At 49.2% G+C, this 20665-nt stretch overlaps 1 protein-coding gene across 1 annotated transcript in view; it reads right to left on the bottom strand.

Moving 5' to 3' along the window:
• Positions 1-7796, bottom strand: part of rapgefl1 (Rap guanine nucleotide exchange factor (GEF)-like 1) — a 79369-nt gene extending 71573 nt beyond the window's left edge. Inside the window, exons 1-2 of the mRNA XM_072487401.1 lie at positions 7606-7796; positions 3531-4116 (exon numbers count right to left, since the gene is read on the bottom strand). Of these exons, the coding sequence (XP_072343502.1) occupies positions 3531-3918 (388 nt within the window). The 5' untranslated portion in view covers positions 3919-4116; positions 7606-7796. The remainder of the gene's footprint in view (positions 1-3530; positions 4117-7605) is intronic.
• Between the last annotated feature and the right edge of the window lie 12869 nt (positions 7797-20665).

Consider the following 20665-nt stretch of genomic DNA (forward strand, 5'->3'; position numbering starts at 1 on the left):
TTCTTCACATTGAGATCTGTTGACATGACAGATCTTTAAATCCAATTTCTCTTTCTCAGGCTGCAAGGGAAGAAAGAGATTGAGTTGTCCCATCTCTCGAGGAGCCCCAAAGTACTTCACATCCAGCGAATTATCTTTTGAGGTGCAGTCATTCGTTCTTGACTTGCATGCAGCATTGAAATGTCAGCAAAGATTATGTGTGCAAGTCTTGGATTGGGGCTTGAAGCCAAAACCTTATGATGTCAGAGTTGGGATACTGCCACTAGTCATCTCATTCATCGATGTGCACAACCATTAACAAGACCACCCATGGTGTACACAACTACAAGACTACCAGCGACTCTCGTGTGCATCCTTAACTGAATGGTTCCCTCTGACAAAGGCACACAGGAAAGCCAGATGCAAGTTCTGGCATATTAATGCAGCTACCTGATTATCATTTTACTTTCAGGTTTGCCATTAATTGCCAGCAGGTTGAGGACCTGCATGACCCTACTTCAATTCTAGTATTTAAAAGGCCAATCCAAAGAGAATATTTGGAGGAGTTGGGAGGTTTGGCACAGAGAAAGTAATTGCAGGATACTGAGTCAGGATGTTCAGAAGCTGTGCCCCATTTTAACGATCTCCCTCGACCTAGCGCGGGGGCGCTGTGAAGAATGGAGGAAAATGCCATCCCACAACAGCCGGAGGAAGAAACCTGCTGCTGTCACATAGCAGGCATGGGGTCAGCAGCAGGAGTATGGTGACGTGGGGCACCTCATGGATTTTGTGCCAAAAGGCTCTTTACTGACGTAACCAGGGCAGGAAAGGTAAGAAGTTGCACATTCACCTGCACCTTGTTGTGTGTGCCACTCCACCCCGTCACTCTGCCTTCTCGAGCCCATTCTATCGCATCAACCTTCACATTCATTTATTTTGCACGCACATCCATACTCTTTCTGCTCACTTCTTCATAGCTTCACCTGTGCCTCCACTTACCCTCCCCCTTACCTCCCCCGCGTAGAAGCCTCACCAAAGGAACTACTTCCATTCTGTGAACAGATGCTATTAGAACAAAGAAAATTGCAGCACAGGAACAGGCCCTTCGGCCCTCCCAGCCTGCGCCGATCCAGATCCTTTATCTAAACCTGTCTTCTATTTTCCAAGGATCTACTTCCCTCTGTTCCCCGCCCGTTCATATATCTGTCTAGATGCATCTTAAATTATGCTATCGTGCCCGCCTCTACCACCTCCGCTGGCAAAGCGTTCCAGGCACCCACCACCCTCTGCGTAAAAAACTTTCCACGCACATCTCCCTTAAACTTTCCCCCTCTCACCTTGAAATTGTGACCCCTTGTAATTGACACCCCCACTCTTAGAAAAGGCTTGTTGCTATCCACCCTGTCCATACCTCTCATAATTTTGTAGACCTCAATCAGGTCCCACCTCAACCTCCGTCTTTCCAACGAAAACAATCCTAATCTACTCAACCTTTCTTCATAGCTAGCACTCTCCATTCCAGGCAACATCCTGGTGAACCTCCTCTGCACCCTCTCTAAAGCTTCCACATCCTTCTGGTAATGTGGCGACCAGAACTGCACGCAGTATTCCAAATGTGGCCTAACCAAAGTCCTATACAACTGTAACATGACCTGCCGACTCTTGTACTCAATACCCGTCCGATGAAGGCAAGCATGCTGTATGCCTTCTTGACCACTCTATCGACCTGCGTTGCCACCTTCAGGGTACAATGGACCTGAACTCCCAGATCTCTCTGTACATCAATTTTCCCCAGGACTCTTCCATTGACCGTATAGTCCGCTCTTAAATTAGATCTTCCAAAATGCATCACCTCGCATTTGCCTGGATTGAACTCCATCTGCCATTTCTCTGCCCAACTCTCCAATCTATCTATATTTTGCTGCATTCTCTGACAGTCCTCCTCGCTATCTGCAACTCCACCAATCTTAGTATCATCTGCAAACTTGCTAATCATTTATTAGTCATTCATTAGCTCTGAAAGCACAGGACAGGCAGAAGGGCGAGAATTGGAAATAGGCTTCCACCGATTTGCCATTTGCCAAGTGCCAGAAGGGGCAGAGCGGAAACGAGTAGCATCCTTGCTGTTCACAGACACTTCGCTGGGGATGAGCGGATTACCAAGTGTGTGCAGCCAATGACACCCTACATTCATTGGAAACCAGTCAGAGAGATTCAAATGCAGGCATCGACTCATTCTAACTGGCATCACCGCAGGCAACGTTTACAGAATTGCCGGCCCTGTCCACAACAGGGGGCAGGTGAACGTGCAACCACTTACCTTTCCTGGCCTGGTCAGGTTGCTAAAGAGCATTTTTTAAACAAATCGATGGGTGTGCCACTATATTCCTGCCGCTGACCGGGTGGACTTCATCTGATGAAGGAGCAGTGCTCCGAAAGCTTGTGACTTCAAATAAACCTGTTGGACTTTAACCTGGTGTTGTGAGACTTCTTACTGTGCCCACCCCAGTCCAACACCGGCATCTCCACATCAGATCTTGGGGAGTCAGGGGCATAGTAACTTACTGCACAATTCCCAGCATCTGACCTGCCCCTGTAGCCATATTATTTCTATGGGTGGTCCAGTTAGGTTTCTGGTCAATTGGAGCCCCAGGGTATGTTAATAGGCTTCTCTTGAGGGAGTTGCAGCCTTGTGTACTCCAGTTAAATGTAGAGGTTATTGGGTCAGAGTCAACGTGCTAATATTTTAGCCGCTTTTAACTCCTCATTGCCCACTTCTCCAGGTAAATAGGAACTCCAATTGCTTTTCCATTGCCAAGAAATCACACCCAACATAGCTGCCAGGGTTGATCCTAGTGACTGCTTATTGCCAGGGACAAATGGATAACTATTCATCCGCTCACGAGAGAACCCAATAATAGACACATGCCAAAGCACAGAAACCAACAAACCCAAGACGTTCGCCCTGAAAAAAAAAAACAGCAATTTCTTCTTCAGAGTGATCAACTCCTGTCATAAAAGAAGCAAAGTTTGTGACTGGACACCGAGCTGGGAACAAATGCATTTAATCTTTATTCACTCAATATCTGGAAAATTAATATTTAAGGCTCAGGCTCGGCATTCAACTTCAGTGGAGAGCCACGTCCTGTTCACACAGAATTGCGGGCCCAGCCGTTATCCAATTGTGAGATATCTTTCAAAGAAGACCACAAAGTCATTTGGGTTGGGAACGAGAGTGAACATTTTGGAAGTCCAAATGGAGTTTGAAGCACTAGTCGTATTATGCTCTTATCCCGAGTAAGCTTCAGGCATGCTTCCACAACTTTTGGAACAGGGCCAAGAGAATTGGCGCCGGATTTGACCTGGATCCAGATTTTAAAACCCGGTCGACTCAAAATTTGATCAAATTGGCTTTTCTAACTCTGCTGAATCAGTGCTCATCATGAGCTGGCACTTCCGCCACTATGTTTAGTTACACTCCCATTCAAGTGACATAGGTGCTGCTTCATTCAGTCCCAGATGCTGGCAATGTGTTTTTTTTTTACACTTACCTGTATCCGCGCTGTTCTTCGTAGACTCCAGCACTCCCTCCAGCACGTGCTCCACGATGTTCTCTGGGGTGTCTGACAGATGCCACAACTTGCTGCCGAGCGTGGACCCGTTGGGGCTGATTTCGCCCGACGACAGGGAAGGGCTGGTCAGATCATCCTCGGTGTCTGTCCATTTGCTCTCCAGGCAAGCAATGTCTGGGCTGAACTCATCCTTGGGGCTGGGGCTGTCACTCCCGGACACCGTGTCCCTTAGAAACGGGAGTATTTTGGACGTGCTCGGTCTGCGCTTCAGCGTCGCTGGGAAAAAGCCATCCTTATCCACGCGGCTTCTGGTCAGAGTCGAGGTTTGCTTCTTCAGGAATTTTTCTATCTGCTTCATCCCTGTCATCGCTTTTTTTTTTGAATACTGATCGGGGCTGAAGGATTTTCAAACGAGTCTGAACGCTTGTGTTTTCTGGGCGGGGCTCCACCTCATCACGAAGGCTGTTTGTTTCAAACGAAGGCGAACATACTGCTGGAGGGCAGTTCACTCCCATTGACTGTTTGAAGCAAAACAGGAATTTCCATGGCAGTCTGCAAGCTGATACTAGTAGATGAGAGGGAGAAAGGGGGAGCAGAAGCAAAAACAACAGAGCAGTCATCAGGCAAGGTGCTAGACAGTCAGTGAAATTAATTCCAAACGCTTGAGAATAATGCAAAGGGATTTTCCAGAGACTCAAAATGTTTGACTTTCAAAGTTCTTCTCAATTTAACCCTTTCAATCCTCCCACCTCCGGGTTAGTTTCCCCCCCCCCCACTTTTCTCAGCTCCCTCCCAGTCCCGTTTATCATTCTAATCTTTATTGTCACAAGTAGGCTTACATTAACACTGCAATGAAGTTACTGTGAAAAGCCCCTAGTCGCCACGTTCCGGCGCCTGTTCGGGCACACAGAGGGGAATTCAGAATGTCCAATTCACCGAACAGCGCGCTCTTTTGGGACTTGTGGGAGGAGACCGGAGGAAACCCACGCAGACACGGGGAGAACGTGCAGACTCCGCACAGACAGTGACCCAGCCGGGAATTGATCCTGGGACCCGTGAAGCAACGGTGCTAACCACTGTGCTACCGGAATCGGCAATTAAAAAAGGTTTGCATTTGCACAGCTCTATTCACGGCCACCTGGAGCCCCCAAATCCTTTACGGCCGGTGCTTTTTGAAGTTTGGTCATTGTTGTGCTGTACAGGATCTCTCCCAAGAGCCCAATGCTGCTTTGCAATTGACGAATAGGCAAGGGATGCTGAGAATCTCAGGGCGAAAGCACACACTGACTTCTCCCAGGGTTAGTGGTTAACCTGCGCTCGACATCTTTTACCCTATTGGCATCTCCCTGACCTCCCCGTCCTCCGATGACCAGGTTGAGATGGGAACTCACTGCAGGGGGGATTTCAAGAGATAAGCCAGAATCCACAACATCGCACAGCACATCTTTTTCCCTTCCCAAATATACATCCAATCCCCTTAAGGAAGCTACTCTTGCATCTGCTTCCACTGCCTTTTGCGGCAGTGCTCTCGAGATCATAACAACTGACTTAACAAAATACATGCACATCGAGCAAAGGAAAGCTTCAACTGTGGTGTGATGTTTCCCCAGAGGTTGAATAGTAACCCGTCTGGTCCCAACGAGAAATACCGTCGCTTGAACGAGCTTCCAGAGGCTCCAATACTCTCTGAAAAGTCCCGCCGTCATATCTGGAGGCCGTATTTAAAAGGCGCCTGACATCACTCACTCACAGTTGAAGAAAGAAGACGGATCTCCAGGAACAATCTTGAGGCTTCAAGGTGGACCTCCTCGATAACACTGAAGTTGCAAAATCCACCCAATAGATTCTCTCCCCACCCACTGCTGAAGTATTCCAGAGGCCAGTGTCGCGGGCGGCCTCCATCCCCAAACTCCAGACGCAGACCCTTCTCCAGCTAAGTCCCACCTCCTGCATGCTATGTTGGTCCAGACGCAACAGGGAAGAACATAGAACATACAGTGCAGAAGGAGGCCATTCGGCCCATCAAGTCTGCACCGACCCACTTAAGCCCTCACTTCCACTCTATCCCCGTAACCCAATAACCCCTCCAAACTTTTTGGTCACTCAGGGCAATTTATCATGGCCAATCCACCTAACCTGCACGTCTTTGGACTGTGGGAGGAAACCTGAACACCCGGAGGAAACCCACACAGACACGGGGAAAATGTGCAGACTCCGCACAGACAGAGACCCAGCGGGGAATCGAACCTGGGACCCTGGCGCAGTGAAGCCATAGTGCTAACCACTTGTGCTACAGTAGAGTTAAGGAAAGTGGAGTTAAAGCCACAATCAGATCAGTGATGATCTTATTGATTGCCGGAGCAGACTCAAGGAGCTAAAACCCTACTCCTATTGCTCATGATCCTACGAAGTAATAGCGCGAAGGACAACCCTTTCCAAAATTCCTAGCAAACCAGGAGATAAGGGGCGGGATTCTCCGGGAATTGGTGGGGCGGGCAGAAACGGCGCAGTGGAGTGGCGGGGAAAACTCCGGTGTCAAGCCGCCCCAAAGGTGCCGGAGTGGCTTGCGCTCCCGCAAGCAGGCGTGGAAGGCCTTTGGCGCCGCGCCAGCCTGGGCCGAAGGGACTCCGCCGGCCGGCGCCTGCCCGCTCATGTGCGGGAGCGTCAGCGTCTGCTGACGTCATCCCCGCGCATGCGCAGGGGGTTCACCTTCGCACCGGCCATTGCGGAGGGCTACACGGCCGGCGCGTAGGAATAGAGTGCTCCCACGGCACAGGCCCGCCCACGGATCGGTGGGCCCCGACCGCGGGCCAGGTCACAGTGGGGGCACCCCCGGGGCCAGATCGCCCCGCGCCCCGCCGAGGACCCCGGAGGCCGGCCACGGAGCTGGGTCCCGCCAGTAGGGACCTACCTTGATTTACGCCAGCGGGACCCGGCAAAAACAGGCAGGAACTCGGCCCATTGCGGGCCGGAGAATTCGGGCGGCCCCGGGACCCATGTGAGTCGCGCTGGTCCCCGCCATTCTCCGAGGCAGGCGGCGGGATTCACGCCTCGCCGACTTTTGGGGGGGTGGGAGAATTTGGAGGCCGGCAGGGGCGGGATTCACGCCGACCCCCGGCGATTCTCCGACCTGGCAGGGGGGGTCGGAGCATCCCGCCCAAGAGATAGGAATGCAAATGGGACAGAGCTGCCTGGCTCAATATCGCTGCTCAGGGCTGCATTTTGCAAATAAACTGAATACCAGGCACCAATTTGTGACACAGTGAGTATCGGACATGTGTTGGACCACGAGGCAGATAATACCCCAGCTGGTCCTGTGATCACTTTCAAGCAATAGCAATCAATAAGGGAACCCAGCTGATGATTTTTTGATCCCTTGCACAGGGACACTGAGACCAATTGTATTACTCCCTACTTGTTGCTCTGGTAGGTACTTCTAAATTAATATTTCGCACAGAATTTACAGCATAGAAACAAGGCAGTGTTTGTGGCCCACACGAGCCTTCTAGCACTCTACTTCCTCCATCTGACCTAATCAAAATACCTTCCTATTCATTTTCCTGTCATGTTCACCTGCATTCCCCTTAAATACATCTATATCTTCAACTACGCCATGAAGTAGCGAGGTCCACATTCTTACCACATTCTGAGTAAAGCCTTGAATTCCTGAATTCCTTATTGAATTTATTAGCGACAACCTAACATTTATGCGCCCCCCCACCCCCCTCTAGTTTTGGACTAGCCATCGTGTTGAAACATTTCTACGTCTACCTTACTGAATCCCTTCATCATTCTGAAAACCGCTATCAGGTCACAGCTCAGTCTTCGCTCTGCAGGAGGAGCAAGCCCTGGGCTGTTCAGCCTTTCCAGATAGCTGTACCCTCTCAGTTCTGGTACCAAGCTTGCAAATTTTATTTTGCATCTTCTCCTTCTCTATCCTTTCTTCCATGTTAGATACCTGAAACAGTGACTTTACTTCCCCTTTTGCCAAACGTCCATCAGTATTGGGTAGAACTAGGTTCTCTGTACACAGTCCAAAAAAAAATCAACTCACCCTTTTAGAATTCCACGCCCGACACTGATGTAATTAGACAGGTCTCTACAGGGAGCAGCAGACCTAACAAATCTCACTCAGCTGCATTCAGATTCATTCATAGAGCCGTGTAGGAAAACATTGTATCTGGTGTACATTTATAGGGCGGTAGATGATCTTTGGGCACAAACAGCTGCAGGGCAAGAAATACCCTAAGGAAGGCAATGAAACATTTTGATTGATATTCATAGAATAATACTGCACAGAAGGTGGCCATTTGGCCCAGTGTGCTATGCTGGTAATTCATTGACTAACACATATTGGTTTGCTGACAGGCTCATTCGCCCCACTGGTTTAGAAAAACATGCTTTGCACAAGAGGTAGTGATTTTGATTGGCGAGCTTTTTAAGTACTGGGACAATTTAACATCATTAACATGCAAGGAATTTTGTTAAAGATTTTATGTTAAAAAGTTCACTCATTAAAATGCACCCAGTGAGCAGTGAGTGAACTAGGGGTGGAATTTCCCCTATCGGCAAAGGCTGATCGCGGGCGGGAACGGCAGCGTTGAAGCCGCCGGCACAACCGGTGGCTTTCTCCACCATATCGTCCTGGACGTAGTTTTAAAAAGTGGCGTGCCCCACCATGTCACGCTGGCAGAGCCCGGCCCGCCAGCAACTTAGTTTTTTGAAGATCGAGTGCTGGGGGAGGTGGGGGGGCGGTTGTGTGTGTGTGTGCGTGTATGTGTGTGTGTGTGTGGGGGGGGGGGCAACCCCCTCCACAGAAAAACCCCTCCCACCCACCCCGAGCATTGCCCGGGCAGTTCCATGGGGTATTGCCCGGGTTGTATCTGGGTCGTGCCGGGGGTAAGGCCTGGATAGTGCCTGTGTAGTGCCTGGGTATCACCCTGTCTCCACTGAGCAATGCACCCACTCACCTGAGCTCCTCTGGGAAGTCTGTTCGCCAGTGCATGCCCTGGGAGACCACATGCGCGCATGGACAATAACCATCGGGAACCCCATTAGGTTACTGGGTTACTGGCACCAATGGGACAATCGCACCATGCTTTTATATTTGCATGAAACGGGATTTGGGCCTCTCGCAAGATTTTCTGCATCCGTTGGCCAAACCCACCTGAGAAAAGGTTGGTTGTGAGCCAGAAGGAGGGGAGCTCGAGTCCCACTCCAGGAACATGAGCAAACAATTCAGCCTGTGTCTTCAGCACAGTCCTGAAGGAGTGCTGCACTGTCAGAAGTACTAACTTTCAAAAGAGGTGTTAAACTGAGAGGCATGTGCGCTTTCATGTGGGCATAAGAGACCCCATGGCACTGATTTGAAGCAGATCAGGGGAGCTCGCCCACCGGGGAGAAGCTAATATTTATTCCTCGATCGAAACCATTAAAACAGATTGGCTGGACATATTTTTTTAAAATTTAGAGTACCCAATTATTTTTTCCAATTCAGGGGGCAATTTAGCGTGGCCAATCCACCTAGCCTGCACATCTTTTGGGTTGTGGGGCGAAACCCACGCAAACACGGGGAGAATGTGCAAACTCCACACGGACAGTGACCCAGGGACTGGTCATATCTGACTGCTGCTTGTGAGAGTTTGTTGAGCACAGGTTGGTGGTTGTCGTTTCCACATTATAATAGTGACTACACTTCAAAAGCACTTTGTTGGCTTTGTGCAAGGCGCTATATAATTGCAAGTCTTTCTTTCTAATAATCAACAACCACAGAAGTCACTAACATACAAGTGTAAAGTATTACAGTAACTTAAAACAATGAGCAATCAACATATCGGAAGTTCAAAAAACTCCATTATTCAGATACAATTCTTCAAATAATATCTGATGCTACCTTAACAGTAACGGCTTAGAGTCAACAGCGTAAAACAAAGATTTTCACACCTGCGACAGTCTTCTTATGTACAGCTCTTCAGTAATACTGTGCAAGACAAGAGAGATAGAAATAAACCATGTGATCAAACCACTGAGATGAACAAATGGACATGAAGGACGTCCTTGGGAATCTCCTCTGCTGTAGTGGTTTATAAATGGATTAAGAAAACTCTGCACTTGACGAATGCTCATGTCAAGTAACATCCACATCATTCAGTTACCTGTTTTCAAGTAAAATCCAAAGGCTACACAATTACTGGTTAAAGGTACCACATAGGACTTCCGGGTGCGGCGATGACCAGCTAAGTCGCACGTTTCGGCAGCTCCCGGTGGAAAGGACTTTTGGGCTCTTAATAGGAGCCCCAACGGCAATTTTAACGGCTAAAAACACTGTGCGGTAAACCAGAAGGGAATCCCCCCTGGACACGGATGGAAAAAGGAGAGGAAAGTGGCCGGATTGCGGTGGATCCTCTAGAGCAGCGGCCAGGAAGGCAGGCACAAAGCAAGATGGCGTCGGAAGGTGGCAGTTTAATATGGGGCCCTGACCAACAAGAGTTCCTGCGGCGTTGCGTGGAAGAACTTAAAAAGGAGATGAAGAAGGAGCTGTTGGCCCCGATATTACAGGCGATTGAAGGGCTAAAGGGGGAGCAAAAGACCCAGGAGCAGGAGCTTCGGGTCGTGAAGGCAAAGGCTGCTGAGAATGAGGACGACATACAGGGCCTGGTGGTGAAGACAGAGGTGCACGAGGCACAACACAAAAGGTGTGTGGAAAGGCTGGAGATGCTGGAGAATAATGCGAGGAGGAAGAATTTAAGGATTCTTGGTCTTCCCGAAGGTGCAGAAGGGGCGGACGTCGGGGCATATGTGAGCACGATGCTGCACTCGTTAATGGGATCGGAGGCCCCGACGGGCCCGTTGGAGGTGGAGGGAGCCTATCGAGTTATGGCGCGAAGACCGAGGGCTGGAGAAATTCCTCCAGCCATAGTGGTGAGATTTCTCCGATATAAGGACAGAGAGATGGTCCTCAGATGGGCAAAGAAAACTCGGAGCAGTAGGTGGGAGAACGCGGTGATCCGCGTATATCAAGATTGAAGTGCGGAGGTGGTGAGAAGGAGGGCAAGCTTTAATCGGGCCAAGGCGGTGCTGCACAAAAGGAAGGTTAAATTTGGAATGCTGCAGCCGGCAAGACTGTGGGTCACACATCAAGGGAAACACCACTACTTTGAAACGGCAGAAGAGGCGTGGACATTTATTGTCGAGGAGAAACTGGAATAAGCGGGCTAGAAAAAGAACATTTGGGACAAAGTGGTGGGGCGAATATGTGGGGTGAAGAGGGGGAAAAGGGGGAAGAGATGATTTCCCAAGTTGTTAATCCTGCGACCCTGTAACTTTTCTCTCTTCCCCATGTCGTGGGGGAGGGGGGGAGGGAGGATGAGGAGCTGAGGGCGCCGGCCATTGGGGGCGGGGCCAAATGGGAAGCACGGGCTTTGTTCCCGCGCTATGGTAATCATGGCGGGAACAGGGAAGCAGGAAGGAGGGGGCCTCGCACAGTGGGAGCCGAGGTCACGGGGGGAAGCCGAGGTCGGCCAGAGTTTGCTGACTTCTGGGAGCAACATGGGGGGTGCAATTACGCTAGTGAGGGATCTAGCGGGGGGGGGTTAACTGGGTTGCTGCTGCTGGGGAGAAGGGGGAGCTGGGATGGGGTGGGGTGGTCGGGGCGGGAGGGCGCCGTTGTGGGGAGATATGGCTACGTGGGAACCGGGTGAGGAGCTGGATTGAAAAAGGAGATGGCTAGTCGACAGGGGGGGGGGAGGGGGGGGGGGGGGGTAAAGAGCCCCCAACCCGGCTGATCACGTGGAATGTGAGAGGGCTGAACGGGCCGATAAAGAGGGCACGGGTACTCGCACACCTAAAGAAACTTAAGGCAGATGTGGTTAGGCTGCAGGAGACGCATTTGAAACTGATAGACCAGGTCAGACTACGCAAAGGATGGGAGGGGCAGGTGTTTCATTCGGGGCTAGACGCAAAAAACAGGGGGGTGGCTATACTACTGGGGAAGCGGGTAATGTTTGAGGCAAAGACCATAGTGGCGGATAGTGGGGGCAGATACATGATGGTGAGTGGCAAATTGCAAGGGGAGGCGGTGGTCTTAGTGAACGTATATGCCCCGAACTGGGATGATGCCAACTTTATGAGGCGTATGGTAGGACGTATCCCGGACTAGAGGTGGGGAAGTTGGTAATGGGTGGAGATTTTAATACGGTGCTGGACCCAGGGCTGGACAGATCGAGGTCCAGGACCGGAAGGAGGCCGGCTGCAGCTAGGGTGCTTAAGGACTTTATGGAGCAGATGGGAGGAGTAGACCCCTGGAGATTTAGTAGACCTAGGAGTAAGGAGTTTTTGTTTTTCTCCTATGTCCACAAAGTTTATTCACGGATAAACTTTTTTGTTTTGGGAAGGGCACTGATCCCGAAGGTGACGGGGACGGAGTACACGGCTATAGCTATTTTGGATCACGCTCCACATTGGGTGGACCTGGAGATAGGGGAGGAAAAAGAACAGCGTCCACCCTGGAGAATGGACATGGGATTATTGGCAGATGAGGGTGTGTGTTTAAGGGTGAGGGGGTGTATTGAAAGGTACTGGAACTCAATGATAATGGGGAGGTTCAGGTGGGAGTGGTCTGGGAGGCGCTGAAGGCAGTGGTTAGAGGGGAGCTGATATCTATTAGGGCACATAAAGGAAAGCAGGAGGGTAGGGAAAGGGAGCGGTTGTTGAAAGAACTTCTGAGGGTGGACAGACAATATGCGGAGGCACCGGAGGAGGGACTGTACAGGGAAAGGCAAAGGCTACATGTAGAATTTGACTTGTTGACTACGGGTAATGCAGAGGCACAATGGAGGAAGGCACAGGGTGTACAGTACGAATATGGGGAGAAGGCGAGCAGGTTGCTGGCCCACCAACTGAGGAAAAGGGGAGCAGCGAGGGAGATAGGGGGGGGTGAGAGATGAGGAGGGAGAGATGGAGCGGGGAGCGGAGAGAGTGAATGGAGTGTTCAAGGCATTTTATGAAAGATTATATGAAGCTCAGCCCCCGGATGGGAAGGAGAGAATGATGTGCTTTCTGGATCAGCTGGAATTTCCTAAGGTGGAGGAGCAGGAGAGGGCGGGACTGGGAGCACAGATTGAGACGGAGGAAGTAGTGAAAGGGATTGGGAGCATGCAGGCGGGGAAGGCCCCGGGACCAGACGGATTCCCAGTTGAATTCTATAGGAAATATATGGACTTGCTTGCCCCGCTACTGATGAGAACCTTTAATGAGGCGAGGGAAAGGGGGCAGCTGCCCCCGACTATGTCAGAGGCAACGATATCGCTCCTCCTAAAGAAGGAAAAAGACCCCCTGCAATGCGGGTCCTATAGGCCTATTTCCCTCCTGAATGTGGACGCTAAGATTCTGGCCAAGGTAATGGCAACGAGGATAGAGGATTGTGTCCCGGGGGTGGTTCATGAGGACCAAACTGGGTTTGTGAAGGGGAGACAGCTGAATACAAATATACGGAGGCTGCTAGGGGTAATGATGATGCCCCCACCAGAGGGGGAAGCGGAGATAGTGGTGGTGATGGATGCCGAGAAAGCATTTGATAGAGTGGAGTGGGATTATTTGTGGGAGGTGCTGAGGAGATTTGGCTTTGGAGATGGGTATATCAGATGGGTACAGTTGCTGTATAGGGCCCCGATGGCGAGCGTGGTAACGAATGGACGGGGGTCTGATTATTTTCAGCTCCATAGAGGGACGAGGCAGGGATGTCCTCTGTCCCCGTTATTGTTTGCACTGGCGATTGAGCCCCTGGCCATAGCATTGAGGGGTTCCAGGAAGTGGAGGGGAGTACTCAGGGGAGGAGAAGAACACCGGGTATCTCTGTATGCGGATGATTTGTTGCTATATGTGGCGGACCCGGCGGAGGGGATGCCAGAGATAATGCGGATACTTGGGGAGTTTGGGGATTTTTCAGGGTATAAATTGAACATGGGAAAAGTGAGTTGTTTGTGGTGCATCCAGGGGAGCAGAGCAGAGAAATAGAGAATTTACCGTTGAGGAAGGTAACAAGGGACTTTCGGTACTTGGGGATCCAGATAGCCAAGAATTGGGGTGCATTACATAGGCTTAATTTAACGCGGTTGGTGGAACAGATGGAGGAGGACATTAAGAGATAGGACATGGTGTCCCTGTCACTGGCAGGTAGGGTGCAGGCGGTTAAAATGGTGGTCCTCCCGAGATTCCTTTTTGTGTTTCAGTGCCTCCCGGTGGTGGTCACGAAGGCTTTTTTCAAAAGAATCGAGAAGAGTATTATGAGTTTTGTGTGGGCCGGGAAGACCCCGAGAGTGAGGAGGGGATTCTTGCAGCGTAGTAGGGACAGGGGGGTGCTGGCACTACCGAGCCTAAGTGAGTACTACTGGGCCGCCAATATTTCAATGGTAAGTGGATGGGAGAAGAGGAGGGAGCGACGTGGAAGAGATTGGAGAGGGCGTCCTGCAGGGGGATTAGCCTACAAGCTATGGTGACGGCACCGTTGCCGTTCTCACCGAAGACATACACCACAAGCCCGGTGGTGGTGGCTACATTGAAAATGTGGGGGCAGTGGAGACGGCATAGGGGAAAGAGGGGAGCCTCGGTGCGGTCCCCGATAAGAAATAACCATAGGTTTGTTCCGGGGAGAATGGATGGGGGATTTGGAGCATGGCAAAGAGCAGGGGTAACACAATTGAGAGATCTGTTCGTAGATGGGACGTTTGCGAGTCTGGGAGCGCTGACGGAAAAATATGGGTTGCCCCAAGGGAATGCATTTCGGTATATGCAACTGAGGGCTTTTGCGAGGCAACAGGTGAGGGAATTCCCGCAGCTCCCGACGCAGGAGGTGCAGGATAGGGTGATCTCAGAGACATGGGTGGGGGATGGTAGGTGTCGGACATATATAGGGAAATGAGGGATGAGGGGGAGATCATGGTAGATGAGCTGAAAGGGAAATGGGAAGAAGAGCTGGGGGAGGAGATTGAGGAGGGGCTGTGGGCTGATGCCCTACGTAGGGTAAACTCATCGTCCTCGTGTGCCAGGCTAAGCCTGATACAATTTAAGGTGTTACACAGGGCGCATATGACTGGAGCACGGCTCAGTAAATTTTTTGGGGTAGAGGATAGGTGTGTGAGATGCTTGAGAAGCCCAGCGAATCACACCCACATGTTCTGGTCATGCCCGGCACTACAGGGGTTTTGGGTGGGGGCGGCAAAGGTGCTTTCGAAGGTGGTGGGGGTCCAGGTCGAACCAAGCTGGGGGTTGGCTATATTTGGGGTTGCAGAAGAGCCGGGAGTGCAGGAGGCGAGAGAGGCTGATGTTTTGGCCTTTGCGTCCCTAGTAGCCCGGCGCAGGATATTGTTAATGTGGAAGGAAGCCAAACCCCCGGGTGTGGAGACCTGGATAAACGACATGGCAGGGTTTATAAAGTTAGAACGGATTAAGTTCGTACTAAGGGGTTCGGCTCAAGGGTTCACCAGGCGGTGGCAACCGTTCGTCGAATACCTCGCAGAAAGATAGAGGGAATGGAAAAGAAGAAGACAAAGCAGCAACCCAGGGGGGAGGGGAGGGGGGGGGGGGGAGAGGAATCGGACGGACTCTCAGGGATGTTATTGTATATGTATAGGCACTTGTTTTAGGTAAAGTATATTGGACTGTTGGATTGTATCTTTGGAGAGTATTTATTTTTGACAAGGCAGTTGCCATTTAGTTTGGTTCTTGTTTCTGTTCATATATTATTTATTTATTTGTTTAAAACTGGCCACTGTTATTTATATTGATTTATTGTTGTTTAAAAGAAACACTACGTCTGTTATGTTTGGCCAAAAAATCTTGAATAAAATATATATTTTTTAAAAAGGTACCAAATAAAATATGTTTCCAAAGTCTATTCTCTTTTTATATAAACAATGTATAGATGTGAAATATTTTTTAAATGGGAACCACGTGAAAATAAATGCTGTAATGTATGCCAGAATTGTTACGGTGCAGAAGGAGGCCATTCGGCCCATCATATCTGCACGGGCTCTTCGAATGAGCATCATGACTTGGTGTCATTTCCCTGCCTTCTTCCCGTATCCTGGCACATCTTTTCTATTCAAATAATCATCTCATGCCCTCCCGAACACCTGGATTGAACCTGCCTCCACCACACTCCCAGGCCGCACATTCCAGACTTGAAACCACGCTCTGTGCGAAAAAAAATGTCCTTCTCATGTTGCATTTGCTTCTTTTACCAACCATTTTAAACCTGTGCTCTCTCGTTCTTGATCTTTTCATGAGCGGGAACAGTTTCTCCCGCACAGAGTCACCTTTGTTGGATCCAATCAATCAAGCGCCAGTCCTTTTTATCAATAGCAAAATCCAGGCAGCGCGATGGCAGAGCGGTTAGCACTGCTGCCTCACGGCGCCGAGGTCCCATGTCCGATTCTGGCTCTGGGTCATGTCCGTGTGGAGTTTGCACATTTTCCCGTGTTTGCGTGGGTTTCACCCCACAACCCAAAGATGTGCAGGTTGCAGGTTAGGTGGACTGGCCACGCTAAACTGCCCTTTAATTGGAAAAAATGAATTGGGTACTCTAAAATTTATTCCAAAAAATAAATCCTAATTAAGTTGGGAAAACGCTTAAAACCTGTTTTTCTGGTGGATTCCTGCCTTATTTGGAAGATTGCAGATCTCCCACGGCATTGCTCACAGATAATACATAGATTACATAGAATTTACAGTGGAGGACATTCAGCCCATCAAGCCTGCACCGGCCCTTGGAAAGGGCACCCCCATTTTAAGCCCAGAATTCCGCCCCATATCCGTAACGCAGAAACCCCACCCAACCCCTTTAGACACTAAGGGCAATTTAGTATGGCCAATCCACCTAACCTGCACCTCTTTGGACTGTGGGAGGAAACCGGAGCACCTGGAGGAAACCCACGCACACACGTGGAGAACGTGCAGACAGTGACCCAAGCCGGGAATCGAACCTGGGACCCTGGAGCTGTGAAGCGACAATGCTAACCACTGTGCTACCGAGCGTGCTTGAGGTTTTTCGCTGGTAATAAGGGGTTGTGTTGAGAAACGGCCTGTTCACGAAGTGCTCACCTTGGACGTCAGGCTACTTCAGTCAATTCCCAGCTGCTTGTAAATGAATCTGTTTTTTGAGAGTGCTTTTCATCTGCATTAGGAGGTAATATCTGAAGTGCGACAAAAGGTGGTGTTTGGGGTGGGATAGAAAGTGACATCGAGAGTGAGAGAACGCGGTGCATCCAGGGTGGTGGACATGCAATTGATGCTGATTTTCCATAAGCGAGTGGAGCTGTTCGCAATGGTTCACAGGGTTCACTGCTTTAAAAGGATAAGAGTAGCAATTCACATAACTCACCATGTGTTACTATGCTGCTGACATGCATTTATATGCAACCCAGCTTGTCCTTTTCAGACCGCAAGATGTAATTACTCCATCTCACTTGGTCAATTGGAGCCTAACTCTTCTTCACTTTAAAAAAAATACTTTCTTTTAAGAGTCAATTAAAGGCGTTTTTGGTGAAAGTTTCTCTATAAATTGGAATAACCAGCTTTTTCTTGTTGTGTTTAACCTTTTCAAGTGGCTCAAAAACTAGCACCTGTTACCATCTGCACCCTAGGAATGATGGGTGAGGACAGCACAGCGGAGCAGGGGTTACTCATAATAATCTTTATTCGTGTCACAAGTAGGCTTTCATTAAACTGCAATGAAGTTACTGAAGTCACGGCGCCGAGGACCCGTGTTCGATCCCGGAGTTTGCACATTCTCCCCCTGTCTGCATGGGTCTCCGTTCCGTCCCCCCGTCCCCCCAATCCACCCCCCCCCCCCGCCAACCCCAGGATGTGCAGGGTAGATGGATTGGCCACGCTAAATGGCACCTTAATTGGAATTTTCTTTTTTAAAGAATAATGGGTGTGTCTGCAAACCTCTGTAGAGATAAATGGGCAAATATATGCGGACATTTACACAGTAACTGGTTAAATGATAGCACGGTGACACAGTGGTGAGCACTGTTGCTTCACAGCGCCTGAGTCCCAGGTTCGACTCCCCGCTGGGTCACTGTCTGTGCAGAGTCTGCACGTTCTCCCCGTGTCTGCGTGGGTTTCCTCCGGGTGCTCCGGTTTCCTCCCACAGTCCCGTGCTTGTATGGTGAATTGGACATTCTGAAATCTCCGCGTACCCGAACAGGCGCCGGAATGTGGCGACTAGGGGCTTTTCACAGTAACTTCACTGCAGTGTTAATGTAAGCCGACTTGTGACAATAAAGATTATAATATCAGGGGTCAGGTGCTTTTAAAAAGGCGAAAGTTATCTTTCTCTTGTTCCCTTGTCGGAAGTATTAAATGAAAAATGCAGCAATGCATTACATTTTCAGCTCTACTAAGACACTATGCGGGAATTTGAAACTTTTTATTGAAGGAATTGTGGAACCAAACTGAGGTGGTGGGGGGGTGTAAAAATGTAATCCCTTTGGGTACACGTGATGGGAGCTGGAAGAAGGCGGGGGGGTGGGGGTGGGGGGGGGGGGGGGGGTCTGGTGATCAAGTGCTCCTTCCACTCGACAGAAACGTCTAGTTTACGAGTGGGATTTCACTGTGCTCTTTGCAGCAGATTGGTAAAGACCAACCAGTGAAATATTCGCTGTGGATCGCCCGAGTCGGCAGCCAAAGTGCAGCAATTTAAACTTGAAAGCTGCAATTTTAATCAACGTAGGATTTTCTTCTTAATAAATTAAACATTTTGTTTGTGGAGAGGCAGGTGAGGTGAGGTGGGGGGGGGGGAAGCTTAAAGAACGCTTGTTCAAAGTAAAGGATTCCCCAAACGATTCTGCCGTATTCCTCAAGGAGTGTGGGAGGATTCTTGAAACAACGTGAGCTTAGGCTTGGCGGGAGTGCTTCTGCAGTCTAGCGGAGTTGGAACGATATTTTCAAAATTCTGTTTTGTGGAACTCTTCGCTAAACTTTAAAACACCTCCCCGTTAGTTTTTCAGGCCTCCTGCTGGGGAAAGGCTATTTTCCCTCTGATGTAACGATGATACAACGGAGGACGGAGTAAAGAAAGATTGCATTTATTTAATACTCAAATTGATCGCACTCCCTGTTGTTATGTAGGAATACATTGCAGCTATTTTGTGTCGGTCAAATTCCCAGAATAAGATGTCTATTCATTTATTCTGTCACCGACTGTCGATTGAACAAACATTAATGCGCGGCCCTTTTGGTTTATCAGAGGGTTGATCGCCAGGTGGAAATATTTATGAAGATATTTTGACCTCCATTGAGAATTATCTGGCGCACAACATTCTGCTTTCGGATGAGATGTTAAACCAATGTCAGCACGGTAGCTGTGTGGTTAGCACTGTGGCTTCACAGCACCAGGGTCCCAGGTTCGATTCCCAGCTGGGTCACTGTCTGTGCGGAGTCTGCACGTTCTCCCCGTGTCTGCGTGGGTTTCCTCCGGGTGCTCCAATTTCCTCCCAGTGTCCAAAGACTTGCAGGTTAGGTGGATTGGCCATGATAAATTGCCCTTCGTGTCCAAAAGAGTTGGGAGGGGTTGTGGGGATAGGGTGGAAGTGAGGGCTTAAGTGTGTCGGTGCAGACTCGATGGGCCGAATGGCCTCCTTCCGCACTGTATGGTCTATGTATCTAATGTCCCCTCTCTCCTGTCGGGTGAATGTGGGACCACCCCACTGCACCCTTCTGAAGAAGAGCAGGGGGGGGAGGTCTCCTCCCTGGTCTCCTGGCCAACATTTGTCCCTCAACCAGCATCACAACAACAGATTATCTGGTCATCATCGCTCTGCTGCCTGTGGGACCTAACTACGCAAAATGGCTGCCGTTTTACAACAATGACTGCACCTCAAAAAGCATTTCATTGGCAAAACACTTTGGGATGCTCTGAGGAAACCGCAGATCTTTCTTTTTCTTGTGATACCTGGTGGTCTCCCAGGGACACGAAGGAAGGAAGGAAGGAGTTTATTTGGGTGCCAAGTCGTCATTGAGAAAAAGTTGTTTTAAAGCACCTGCCTTGTAGATTCAGAAATGTGCTCAAACCGAAGGATGTTTTTTTCTAGCTTGAAAATGGCTCAATTCTTGGTGCAATGCCCAAGTTCCCAACATTCAAAGTCTTTGCAGATGTGCGTGTTACCACTGTGCTGATGAAATAATTATATTTAGTTTAACCTATTAAAGATAATTCATGAATGTCCTTGGTGAACTTAATAACTAGTTAACTTACTGCCTGCATTCAGTAATTAATTTTGCAGTAACTTTAAAAATCTATGTGCGGAATGCATTTTAATTTCAGTGAGGAACTGGCTAATTTTAATCATGCTTCTGTCTGAATTTAGCGGCGCTAAAACAGCAGACAAAAGGAATACCTTGAGAATGCATTAATTGTGTATCTGCTAACATGAACAAGAGTGATTTTGAACTCAAGTCTATTGGTACAAGTATCACCATTTTATCAGTGAACAACACCCAGGGAGGTCAATTGGTTAATGGAATTATTTCACACCACAGATCTGCATAGTAGTCCATGAATGGTGTTCAATAATTCAAACCCTGACAAGTTTTCCCCTCCTCTAGCTTAGAGAACATTGGAAGAGGAGTCATTCAGCTCTTTGAACCTGTTCCTCCATTTAGTAAGATCATGGCTGATCTGTATCTTAACTCCATCTACCTGCCTTGGCTCCACGACCATTAGCAGCCTTGCCAAACAAAAAATATTTCAATCTCAATTTCAAAGTTTTTGACACTGAAACCAATTGTAAACCTGCATGACTGAAACAAGGACTCAATGGGCCAAATGGCCTCATTCTGTGTCATTATGAATCCCCATGAAGCAAGGAGACAAGAAGGGATAACAGCAACATATTTTGGGAACAAAACATCTTTGGTATATGGCTCTAATCTAATTTGTCTTGTTCCTTCTCCACTCCATAACAGATATTCACCTAGTTTTCATAGAATCATAGAATTTACAGTGCAGAAGGCCAGTTGGCCCATCGAGTCCATAGAAAGACATGGGGATTTTCACAGTAACTTCATTTCAGTGTTAATGTAAGCCTACTTCCAACACTAATAAAAATTAA

Source organism: Scyliorhinus torazame, chromosome 21, assembly GCF_047496885.1.
Source record: "Scyliorhinus torazame isolate Kashiwa2021f chromosome 21, sScyTor2.1, whole genome shotgun sequence".
NCBI classification, from domain to species: domain Eukaryota; kingdom Metazoa; phylum Chordata; class Chondrichthyes; order Carcharhiniformes; family Scyliorhinidae; genus Scyliorhinus; species Scyliorhinus torazame.